The 12,550-nt window shown below is 57.9% G+C and overlaps 1 protein-coding gene across 4 annotated transcripts in view; it reads left to right on the top strand.

Moving 5' to 3' along the window:
* The window catches only part of LOC107307690 (uncharacterized), an 80,693-nt gene extending 68,979 nt beyond the window's left edge, over positions 1–11,714 (top strand). For all 4 annotated transcript variants that reach the window (XM_085535707.1, XM_085535705.1, XM_085535706.1 and 1 more), the window contains 6 exons: positions 838–891; positions 1,586–1,639; positions 2,622–2,675; positions 7,122–7,229; positions 8,211–8,300; positions 11,563–11,714. In XM_085535707.1, the coding sequence (XP_085391833.1) occupies positions 838–891; positions 1,586–1,639; positions 2,622–2,675; positions 7,122–7,229; positions 8,211–8,300; positions 11,563–11,634 (432 nt within the window). In that variant the 3' untranslated portion in view covers positions 11,635–11,714. The remainder of the gene's footprint in view (positions 1–837; positions 892–1,585; positions 1,640–2,621; positions 2,676–7,121; positions 7,230–8,210; positions 8,301–11,562) is intronic.
* Positions 11,715–12,550: the final 836 nt, after the last annotated feature.

Below are 12,550 nucleotides of genomic sequence, written 5' to 3' on the forward strand. Positions count from 1 at the left end.
GGATCATATGGGGTGGGGGACCCTATAGGGGTTATGGGGTGACCCTATAGGGCCGGGATCCTATAGGGTGGGTGACCCTATAGGGGTTATGGGGTGACCCTATAGGGCCGGGATCCTATAGGGGTGGGGGGACCCTATAGGGGTTATGGGGTGACCCTATAGGGGGTATGGGGTGACCCTATAGGGCTGGGATCATATGGGGTGGGGGGACCCTATAGGGGTTATGGGGTGGCCCTATAGGGCCAGGATCCTATAGGGTGGGTGACCCTATAGGGGTTATGGGGTGACCCTATAGGGCCAGGATCCTATAGGGTGGGTGACCCTATAGGGGTTATGGGGTGACCCTATAGGGCCGGGATCATATGGGGTGGGTGACCCTATAGGGGTTATGGGGTGACCCTATAGGGGTTATGGGGTGACCCTATAGGGCTGGGATCCTATAGGGTGGGTGACCCTATAGGGGGTATGGGGTGACCCTATAGGGCCAGGATCCTATAGGGTGGGTGACCCTATAGGGGTTATGGGGTGACCCTATAGGGCCGGGATCCTATAGGGGTGGGGGTGACCCCATAGGGAATATGGGGTGGGTGATCCTATAGGGCCGAGATCCTATAGGGGATATAGGGTGACCCTATAAGGGGTATGGGTGATCCTATAGGGCAGGGATCCTATAGGGGATATGGGGTGACCCTATAGGGGGTATGGGCGACCCTATAGGGGGTATGGGGTGACCCTATAGGGCCGAGATCCTATAGGGGTATGGGGTGACCCCATAAGGACACGTGGTGTCCCATAGGGATATGGGGCGCCCCATAAGTGCTGTGTCTCACCCTATAGGGTCTACCCGGACCTGCCGGCCCCAATGGCTTCCCCGGCCCCAAAGGACCCCCGGTGAGTATTGACCCTATATGGCCCCATATGGCCCTATATGGCCCCATATGGCCCCATATGGCCCTATATGGCCCCATATGGCCCCATATGGCCCCACATCACGGCCCTATATGGCCCTAAATGACCTCGGGTTACCCCGACCGCTCCCGAATGGTTCCGATTATCCCCGAATGGTTCCGATTGGTTCCGATCCTCCCCCGATTGGTTCCGATTGGTTCCGATCCCGTTCCGATTGGTTCCGATCCTCCCCCGATTGGTTCCGATTGGTTCCGATCATCCCCGATCCTCCCCCATCGTCTCCGATCGTTCCCGAATGGCTCCGATCGTTTCCGATTGGCCCCGACTGTCCCCGATTGGTTCCGATCGTTCCCGAATGGCTCCGATCGTCTCCGATTGGCCCCGATTATTCCCGAATGTCCCCGATTGGCCCCGAATGACCCCGATTGGTTCCGATTAGTCCTGAATGGCTCCGATTGGTTCCGATTGGCCCCGAATGACCCCGAATATTTCCGACTGTCCCCGAATGACCCCGATTGGCCCCGAATGACCCCGATTGGCCCCGATTGGTTCCGAATGTCCCCGAATGACCCCGAATGTTTCCGACTGTCCCCGAATGACCCCGATTGGCCCCGATTGTTTCCGATTGTTGCCGATTGACGCCCCCCTCTCCCTCTCCCCCCCCCCCCCAACTCAGGGACCCCCCGGGAAGGACGGAGTGCCGGGACACCCCGGGCAGCGCGGAGACGGGGTGAGTCCATAGAGACCCCATAGGGACCCCATAACTGCCCCATAGAGACCCTATAGCTGCCCCATAGGGACCCCATAGATGCCCCATAGGGACCCCATAGAGACACCATAGGGACCCCATAGGGACCCCATAGAGACACCATAGGGACCCCATAACTGCCCCATAGATACCCCATAGATACCCCATAGCTGCCCCATAGATACCCCATAGGGACCCAATAGCTGCCCCATATTGACCCCATAGATACCCCATAGCTGCCCCATAGCTGCCCCATAGATACCCCATAGCTGCCCCATAGCTGCCCCATAGATACCCCATAGCTGCCCCATAGCTGCCCCATAGGGACCCAATAGCTGCCCCATATTGACCCCATAGATACCCCATAGCTGCTCCATAGATGCCCCATAGCTGCCCCATATTGACCCCATAGAGACCCCATTGATGCCCCATAGGGACCCCATTGATGCCCCATAGATACCCCATAAAGACCCCATTGATACCCCATAGGGACCCCATAGAGACTCCATAGGGATCCCATAGAGACCCCATAGGGACCCCATTGATTCCCCATAGCTGCCCCATAGATACCCCATAGATACCCCATAGCTGCCCCATAGCTGCCCCATAGATACCCCATAGATACCCCATAGGGACCCCATAGATACCCCATAGCTGCCCCATAGATACCCCATAAATACCCCATAGGGACACCATTGATACCCCATAGGAACCCCATAGGTACCCCATTGATACCCCATAGCTGCCCCATAGATACCCCATAGATACCCCATAGGGACCCCATAGATACCCCATAGCTGCCCCATAGATACCCCATAAATACCCCATAGGGACACCATTGATACCCCATAGGAACCCCATAGATACCCCATAGCTGCCCCATAGATACCCCATAGCTGCCCCATAGATACCCCATATATACCCCATAACTGCCCCATTGCCCCTCTCCCTTTTTCCCTTATAGGGTTTCCAAGGCAAAACGGGACCCCCTGGCCCCCCTGGAGTTGTAGGGCCACAGGTGAGCACTGCCCCATAGGGGACCCCAAATGGGGGGGATCCATAGCCCTATAGGGCTGCCCCATAGGGGACCCTAAAATGGGGGGGGGGGGGATCCATAGCCCTATAGGGCTGCCCCATAGGGGACCCCAAATGGGGGGGGGGGGATCCATAGCCCTATAGGGCTGCCCCATAGGGGACCCCAAATGGGGGGGGGGTGATCCATAGCCCTATAGGGCTGCCCCATAGGGGACCCCAAATGGGGGGGGGGGATCCATAGCCCTATAGGGCTGCCCTATAGGGGACCCTAAATGGGGGGGGGGATCCATAGCCCTATAGGGCTGCCCCATAGGGGACCCCAAATGGGGGGGGGAGGATCCATAGCCCTATAGGGGACCCTAAATGGGGTGGGGGGATCCATAGCCCTATAGGGCTGCCCCATAGGGGACCCTAAATGGGGGGGGATCCATAGCCCTATAGGGCTGCCCCATAGGGGACCCCAAATGGGGGGGGATCCATAACCCTATAGGGCTGCCCCATAGGGGACCCTAAATGGGGGGGGGATCCATAGCCCTATAGGGGACCCCAAATGGGGGGGGGGGATCCATAGCCCTATAGGGCTGCCCCATAGGGGACCCTAAATGGGGGGGGGATCCATAGCCCTATAGGGGACCCCAAATGGGGGGGGGGATCCATAGCCCTATAGGGCTGCCCCATAGGGGACCCCAAATGGGGGGGGGGGATCCATAGCCCTATAGGGCTGCCCTATAGGGGACCCTAAATGGGGGGGGGGATCCATAGCCCTATAGGGGACCCTAAATGGGGGGGGGGGATCCATAGCCCCATAGGGGACCCCAAATGGGGGGGGGATCCATAGCCCTATAGGGGACCCTAAATGGGGTGGGGGATCCATAGCCCTATAGGGCTGCCCCATAGGGGACCCCAAATGGGGGGGGGGATCCATAGCCCCATAGGGCTGCCCTATAGGGGACCCTAAATGGGGGGGGGGGATCCATAGCCCTATAGGGCTGCCCCATAGGGGACCCCAAATGGGGGGGGGGGATCCATAGCCCTATAGGGGACCCCAAATGGGGGGGGGATCCATAGCCCTATAGGGCTGCCCCATAGGGGACCCCAAATGGGGGGGGGATCCATAGCCCTATAGGGGACCCTAAATGGGGTGGGGGATCCATAGCCCTATAGGGCTGCCCCATAGGGGACCCCAAATGGGGGGGGGATCCATAGCCCTATAGGGCTGCCCCATAGGGGACCCCAAATGGGGGGGGGGGGGATCCATAGCCCTATAGGGCTGCCCCATAGGGGACCCTAAATGGGGGGGGGATCCATAGCCCTATAGGGGACCCCAAATGGGGTGGGGGGATCCATAGCCCTATAGGGCTGCCCCATAGGGGACCCTAAATGGGGTGGGGGATCCATAGCCCTATAGGGCTGCCCCATAGGGGACCCCAAATGGGGGGGGGGGATCCATAGCCCTATAGGGGACCCCAAATGGGGGGGGGGGGGATCCATAGCCCTATAGGGTTGCCCCATAGGGGACCCCAAATGGGGGGGGGATCCATAGCCCCATAGGGGACCCCAAATAGGGGGGGGGGGATCCATAGCCCTATAGGGGACCCCAAATGGGGGGGGGGGATCCATAGCCCTATAGGGCTGCCCCATAGGGGACCCTTAAATGGGGGGGGGATCCATAGCCCTATAGGGCTGCCCCATAGGGGACCCCAAATGGGGGGGGGGATCCATAGCCCTATAGGGCTGCCCCATAGGGGACCCCAAATGGGGTGGGGGGATCCATAGCCCTATAGGGGAACCCAAATGGGGGGGGATCCATAGCCCTATAGGGCTGCCCCATAGGGGACCCCAAATGGGGGGGGAGGGAAACACAGCCCTATAGGGGACCCTAAATGGGGGGGGGGATCCATAGCCCTATAGGGCTGCCCCATAGGGGACCCCAAATGGGGGGTGGGGGGATCCATAACCCTATAGGGCTGCCCCATAGGGGACCCCAAAATGGGGGGGGGATCCACAGCCCTATATGACCCCCCCCACCCCATAGAGGCCATTATATGGGGTGGTCCCTAGCCCTATAGGCCCCATAGAGCCCTATATGGGCCCATAGAGCCCTATATGGGGGGGGTCCACGGCCCTATATGACCCCCCCCACCCCATAGAGGCCATTATATGGGGGGTCCACAGCCCTATAGGCCCCATAGAGGCCTATATGGGGGGGTCCACGGCCCTATATGACCCCCCCCACCCCATAGAGGCCTATATGGGCCCATAGAGCCCTATATGACCCCCCCACCCCATAGAGGCCATTATATGGGGGGGGTCCCTAGCCCTATATGACCCCCCCCCACCCCATAGAGACCATTGTATGGGGGGTCCACGGCCCTATAGGACCCCCCCACCCCATAGAGGTCTCTATATGGGGTGGTCCACAACCCTATATGACCCCCCCCACCCCATAGAGGCCATTATATGGGGGGGTCCACAGCCCTATAGGACCCCCCCACCCCATAGAGGCCATTATATGGGGTGGTCCCTAGCCCTATAGGCCCCATAGAGCCCTATATGGGGGGGTCCACGGCCCTATATGACCCCCCCCACCCCATAGAGGCCTATATGGGCCCATAGAGCCCTATATGACCCCCCCACCCCATAGAGGCCATTATATGGGGGGGGTCCCTAGCCCTATATGACCCCCCCCCACCCCATAGAGACCATTGTATGGGGGGTCCACGGCCCTATAGGACCCCCCCACCCCATAGAGGTCTCTATATGGGGTGGTCCACAACCCTATATGACCCCCCCCACCCCATAGAGGCCATTATATGGGGGGGTCCACAGCCCTATATGACCCCCCCCACCCCATAGAGGCCATTATATGGGGGGGTCCACAGCCCTATAAGCCCCATAGAGGCCTATATGGGGGGGTCCCCAGCCCTATAGGACCCCCCCACCCCATAGAGGCCATTATATGGGGGGGGTCCCTAGCCCTATATAACCCCCCCCACCCCATAGAGGCCATTATATGGGGGGGTCCCTAACCCTATAGGCCCCATAGAGGCCTATATGGGGGGGTCCACGGCCCTATAGGACCCCCCCCACCCCATAGAGGCCATTCTATGGGGTGGTCCACAGCCCTATAGGACCCCCCCACCCCATAGAGGCCATTATATGGGGGGTCCACATCCCTATATAACCCCCCCACCCCATAGAGCCCTATATGGGGGGGTCCACGGCCCTATAGGACCCCCCCACCCCATAGAGGCCATTATATGGGGGGGTCCACAGCCCTATAGGACCCCCCCACCCCATATAGGTCTCTATATGGGGGGTCCACAGCCCTATAGGCCCCATAGAGGCCTATATGGGGGGGTCCACGGCCCTATAGGACCCCCCACCCCATAGAGGCCATTATATGGGGGATCCACAGCCCTATAGGCCCCATAGAGGCCTATATGGGGGGGTCCACGGCCCTATAGGACCCCCCCACCCCATAGAGGCCATTATATGGGGGGGTCCACGGCCCTATAGGACCCCCCCACCCCATAGAGACCATTATATGGGGGGGTCCACAGCCCTATATGACCCCTATATGGGGGGGTCCACGGCCCTATATGACCCCCCCACCCCATAGAGGCCATTATATGGGGGATCCACAGCCCTATAGGCCCCATAGAGGCCTATATGGGGGGGTCCAGAGCCCTATATGACCCCCCCCACCCCATAGAAGCCATTATATGGGGTGGTCCCTAACCCTATAGGCCCCATAGAGCCCTATATGGGCCCATAGAGCCCTATATGGGGGGGTCCACGGCCCTATAGGACCCCCCTGACCCCATAGCAGTCCCTATATGGGACATAGGACTCTTGGCCCTATATAACCCCCCCCACCCCATAGAGGCCATTATATGGGGGGGTCCACAGCCCTATATGACCCCCCCACCCCATAGAGGCCATTATATGGGGGGTCCACGGCCCTATATGACCCCCCCACCCCATAGAGGCCATTATATGGGGTGGTCCCTAACCCTATAGGCCCCATAGAGGCCTATATGGGCCCATAGAGCCCTATATGGGGGGGTCCACGGCCCTATAGGACCCCCCCACCCCATAGCAGTCCCTATATGGGACATAGGACTCTTGGGGGGTAGGGGGGGGGTCCTATAGGGTCCTATAGGGGTCCTATAGGGTCCCCTAGCCCTATATAACCCCCCCCACCCCATAGAGGCCATTATATGGGGGGGTCCACAGCCCTATAGGACCCCCCCACCCCATATAGGTCTCTATATGGGGGGTCCACAGCCCTATAGGCCCCATAGAGGCCATTATATGGGGGGGTCCACAGCCCTATAGGCCCCATAGAGGCCTATATGGGCCCATAGAGCCCTATATAGGGCCCCAGCCCTATAGGACCCCCCTGACCCCCCCCTTTAACTTATAGGGTCCATCGGGTGAGTCCGGCCCTATGGGGGAACGGGGTCATCCCGGCCCCCCCGGCCCCCCCGGGGAACAAGGACTGTCCGGAGCCACAGGAAAAGAGGGAACCAAGGTGAGGGGGGGGCGACCCTATAGGGATTAATGGGGGACCCTATAAGGACTAATAGGGGACCCTATAAGGATTAATGGGGGACCCTATAGGGATTAATAGAGGACCCTATAGGGATTAATAGGGGACCCTATAGGGATTAATGGGGGGGGGGGGCGACCCCATAAACCTTAATGGGGGGGGCGACCCTATAGGGATTAATGGGGGACCCTATAGGGATTAATGGGGGACCCTATAGGGATTAATAGGGGACCCTATAGGGATTAATGGGGTGGGGCGACCCTATAGGGATTAATAGGGGACCCTATAGGGATTAATGGGGGACCCTATAGGGATTAATAGGGGGGGGGACCCTATAGGGATTAATGGGGGGGGGACCCTATAAGGATTAATAGGGGGGGCGACCCTATAGGGATTAATAGGGGACCCTATAGGGATCAATGGGGGACCCTATAAGGATTAATGGGGGGGGGGACCCTATAAGGATTAATGGGGGACCCTATAACACTTATGGGGTGGGGGGGCGACCCCATAAACCTTAATGGGGGGGGACCCTATAAGTATTAATGGGGGACCCTATAAGGATTAATGGGGGGGCGACCCTATAACCCTTATGGGGTGGGGGGGCGACCCCATAAACCTTAATGGGGGGGGGACCCTATAGGATTAATAGGGGACCCTATAAGTATTAATGGCGGGGGGGGACAGACCCTATAACCTTTATTGGGGGGGGACCCTATAAGTATTAGTAGGGGACCCTATAACACTTATGGGGTGGGAACGACCCCATAAACCTTAATGGGGGGAATGACCCTATAAGCCTTAATGGGGGGGGAGGGGGGCGACCTCATAAACCTTAATGGGGGGGTATATGGGATCCTATGGGGTCTGTGTATGGGGTGGGGGGGTATATGGGGTCCTATGGGGTCTGTGTATGGGGTGGGGGGGGTATTTGGGGTCCCATCCCCCCTTTGTCCCCTATAGGGTGACCCCGGACCCCCCGGACCCCCAGGGAAGGACGGACCCGCAGGACTCAGGGGCTTCCCAGGAGAGAGGGGGCTGCCCGGGACTGCGGTCAGTGCTGCCCCATAGCTGCCCCATAGCTGCCCTATAGCTGCCCCATAGCTGCCCCATAGCTGCCCCATAGCTGCCCTATAGCTGCCCCATAGCTGCCCCATAGCTGCCCCATAGCTGCCCTATAGCTGCCCCATAGCTGCCCTATATCTGCCCCATAGCTGCCCTATAGCTGCCCCATAGCTGCCCTATATCTGCCCCATAGCTGCCCTATAGCTGCCCCATAGCTGCCCTATAGCTGCCCTATATCGGCCCCATAGCTGCCCTATAGCTGCCCCATAGCTGCCCTATAGCTGCCCTATATCTGCCCTATAGCTGCCCCATAGCTGCCCCATAGCTGCCCTATAGCTGCCCTATAGCTGCCCCATAGCTGCCCTATAGCTGCCCTATAGCTGCCCCATAGCTGCCCCATAGCTGCCCCATAGCTGCCCTATAGCTGCCCCATAGCTGCCCTATAGCTGCCCCATAGCTGCCCTATAACTGCCCCATAGCTGCCCTATATCTGCCCTATATCGGCCCCATAGCTGCCCTATAGCTGCCCTATAGCTGCCCCATAGCTGCCCTATATCTGCCCCATAGCTGCCCTATAGCTGCCCTATATCTGCCCCATAGCTGCCCTATATATGCCCCATAGCTGCCCCATAGCTGCCCCATAGCTGCCCTATATCTGCCCTATATCTGCCCCATAGATGCCCTATAACTGCCCTATAGCTGCCCCATAGCTGCCCTATAGCTGCCCTATAGCTGCCCCATAGCTGCCCTATAGCTGCCCCATAGCTGCCCCATAGCTGCCCTATAGCTGCCCCATAGCTGCCCTATAGCTGCCCTATATCTGCCCCATAGCTGCCCCATAGCTGCCCTATATCTGCCCCATAGCTGCCCTATAACTGCCCCATAGCTGCCCTATAACTGCCCTATAACTGCCCCATAGCTGCCCTATAACTGCCCTATAGCTGCCCTATAGCTGCCCTATAGCTGCCCCATAGCTGCCCCATAGCTGCCCTATATCTGCCCCATATCCACCCCATTTCCACCCCATTTCCCCCTATTTCCCCTATTTCCCCCATTTTGGCCCCATTTCCCCCCTATTTCCCCCATTTTGGCCCTATAGCTGCCCTATAGCTGCCCCATATCCACCCCATTTCCACCCCATTTCCCCCTATTTCCCCTATTTACCCCCATTTTGGACCCATTTCCCCCTATTTCCCCCATTTTAGCCCCATTTCCCCCCCATTTCCCCCCTATTTCCCCATCTCCCCCATTTCCACCCCACTTCCCCCCTATTTCCCCTATCTACCCCATTTTAGCCCCATTTCCACCCCACTTCCCCCCCATTTCCCCCTATTTCCCCCATTTCCCCCCATTTCCCCCTTATTTCCCCCTATTTCCCCCATTTTAGCCCCATTTCCCCCCATTTCCACCCCATTTCCCCCATTTTAGCCCCATTTCCACCCCATTTCCCCCTTATTTCCACCCCATTTCCCCCTTATTTCCCCCCATTTTAGCCCCATTTCCACCCCACTTCCCCCCTATTTCCCCCTATTTCTCCCCCACTTCCCCCATTTCCACCCCATTTCCCCCCATTTCCCCCCATTTTCCCCTATTTCCTCCCCACTTCCCCCCCATTTCCCCTTTTTCCTTCATATCCACCCCATTTCCTCCCCATTTCCCCCCTATTTCCCCCATATCTGCCCCATTTCCCCCTATTTCCCCCCATTTCCCCCATATGTGCCCCATTTCCACCCCATTTCCCCTATTTCCCCATATCTGCCCCATTTTCACCCCATTTCCCCCCATTTCCCCCCTATTTTCCCCCTATTTCCCCCCATTTCCCCCCTATTTCCCCCATTTTAGCCCCATTTCCCCCATTTTAGCCCCATTTCCCCCCTATTTCCCCCATTTTAGCCCCATTTCCACCCCACTTCCCCCCTATTTCCCCCTATTTCCCCCCCAACTTCCCCCATTTTGGCCCAATTTCCCCCTATTTCCCCCATTTTAGCCCCATTTCCACCCCATTTCCCCCCCATTTCCCCCTATTTCCCCCATTTTAGCCCCATTTCCCCCCCACTTCCCCCCCATTTCCCCCTATTTCCCCTATTTACCCCCATTTTGGACCCACTTCCCCCCCTATTTCCCCCATTTTAGCCCCATTTCCACCCCACTTCCCCCCCATTTCCCCCCTATTTCCCCCATTTTGGCCCCATTTCCCCCTATTTCCCCCATTTCCCCCCCATTTCCCCCCTATTTCCCCCTATTTCCCCCCCACTTCCCCCATTTTGGCCCCATTTCCCCCCTATTTCCTCCATTTTAGCCCCATTTCCACCCCATTTCCCCCCATTTTAGCCCCATTTCCACCCTATTTCCCCCTATTTCCCCTGTTTCCCCCATTTTAGCCCCATTTCCACCCCATTTCCCCCCTATTTCCCCCATTTTAGCCCCATTTCCCCCCCACTTCCCCCTTATTTCCACCCCATTTCCCCCCTATTTCCCCCATTTTAGCCCCACTTCCCCCCCATTTCCCCCTATTTCCCCCCCTATTTCCCCCATTTTAGCCCCATTTCCCCCTTATTTCCCCCCATTTCCCCCCTATTTCCCCCATTTTAACCCCATTTCCCCCCTATTTCCTCCATTTTAGCCCCATTTCCACCCCATTTCCCCTATTTCCCCCATTTTAGCCCCATTTCCACCCCATTTCCCCCCTATTTCCCCCATTTTAGCCCCATTTCCACCCCATTTCCCCCTATTTACCCCATTTTGGCCCCATTTCCACCCCACTTCCCCCCCATTTCCCCCTATTTCCCCTATTTCCCCCATTTTTGACCCATTTCCCCTTCATTTCCCCCCTATTTCCCCCATTTTAGCCCCATTTCCCCCCATTTTAACCCCATTTCCACCCCATTTTCCCCCTATTTCCCCCTATTTCCCCCTATTTCCCCCTATTTCCTCCCCATTTCCTCCCCATTTCCTCCCCATTTCCCCCTATTTCCCCCTTATTTCCCCCATTTTAGCCCCATTTCCCCCCCACTTCCCCCCCATTTCCCCCTATTTCCCCTATTTACCCCCATTTTGGACCCACTTCCCCCCTATTTCCCCCATTTTAGCCCCATTTTGGCCCCATTTCCCCCTATTTCCCCCTATTTCCCCCATATCCACCCCATTTCCCCCTTATTTCCCCCCATTTCCCCCTTATTTCCCCCCATATACCCCCCTACCCCCCCCCTTCACCCCACACTTATGGGGCTCACCCCACATTTCCCCATAGGGCGGCGTTGGACTCAAAGGCAACGAGGGACCCCCAGGACCACCAGGACCAGCTGTGAGCACTGCCCCATAACCACCCCATAGCTGCCCCATAGCTGCCCCATAGCTGCCCTATAGCTGCCCCATAACTGCCCCATTGCTGCCCCATAGCTGCCCCATAACTGCCCCATAACTGCCCCATAACTGCCCCATAGCTGCCCCATAACTGCCCCATAACTGCCCCATAGCTGCCCCATAGCTGCCCCATAACTGCCCCATTGCTGCCCCATAGCTGCCCCATAACTGCCCCATAACTGCCCCATAACTGCCCCATAGCTGCCCCATAACTGCCCCATTGCTGCCCCATAGCTGCCCCATAACTGCCCCATAGCTGCCCCATAGCTGCCCCATAGCTGCCCCATAACTGCCCCATAGCTGCCCCATAGCTGCCCTATAACTGCCCCATAACTGCCCCATAGCTGCCCCATAACTGCCCTATAACTGCCCTATAACTGCCCCATAGCTGCCCCATAGCTGCCCCATAACTGCCCCATAGCTGCCCCATAGCTGCCCCATAACTGCCCCATAGCTGCCCCATAGCTGCCCCATAACTGCCCCATAACTGCCCCATAACTGCCCCATTGCTGCCCTATAGCTGCCCCATAACCACCCCATAACCACCCCATAACCACCCCATAGCTGCCCCATAACCACACCCCATATCCCCCCATATCCCCCATATACCCCCATATATCCCCCCCCATCCCATATACCCCCCATATCCCCCCATATACCCCCCATATCCCCCCATATACCCCCATATATCCCCCCCATATATCCCCCCCACCCCATATATCCCCCCTACAACCCCATACCCCCCATATCCCCCCATATATCCCCATATATCCCCCATATACCCCCATATATCCCCCCCACCCCATATCCCCCCATATACACCCCATATATCCCCCATATATCCCCATATACCCCCCCATATCCCCCCATATCCC

This window comes from Coturnix japonica, unplaced genomic scaffold (genome assembly GCF_054131305.1).
Source record: "Coturnix japonica strain WE unplaced genomic scaffold, WE-NBRP24 Scf157, whole genome shotgun sequence".
In the NCBI taxonomy this organism is placed as follows: Eukaryota; Metazoa; Chordata; class Aves; order Galliformes; family Phasianidae; genus Coturnix; species Coturnix japonica.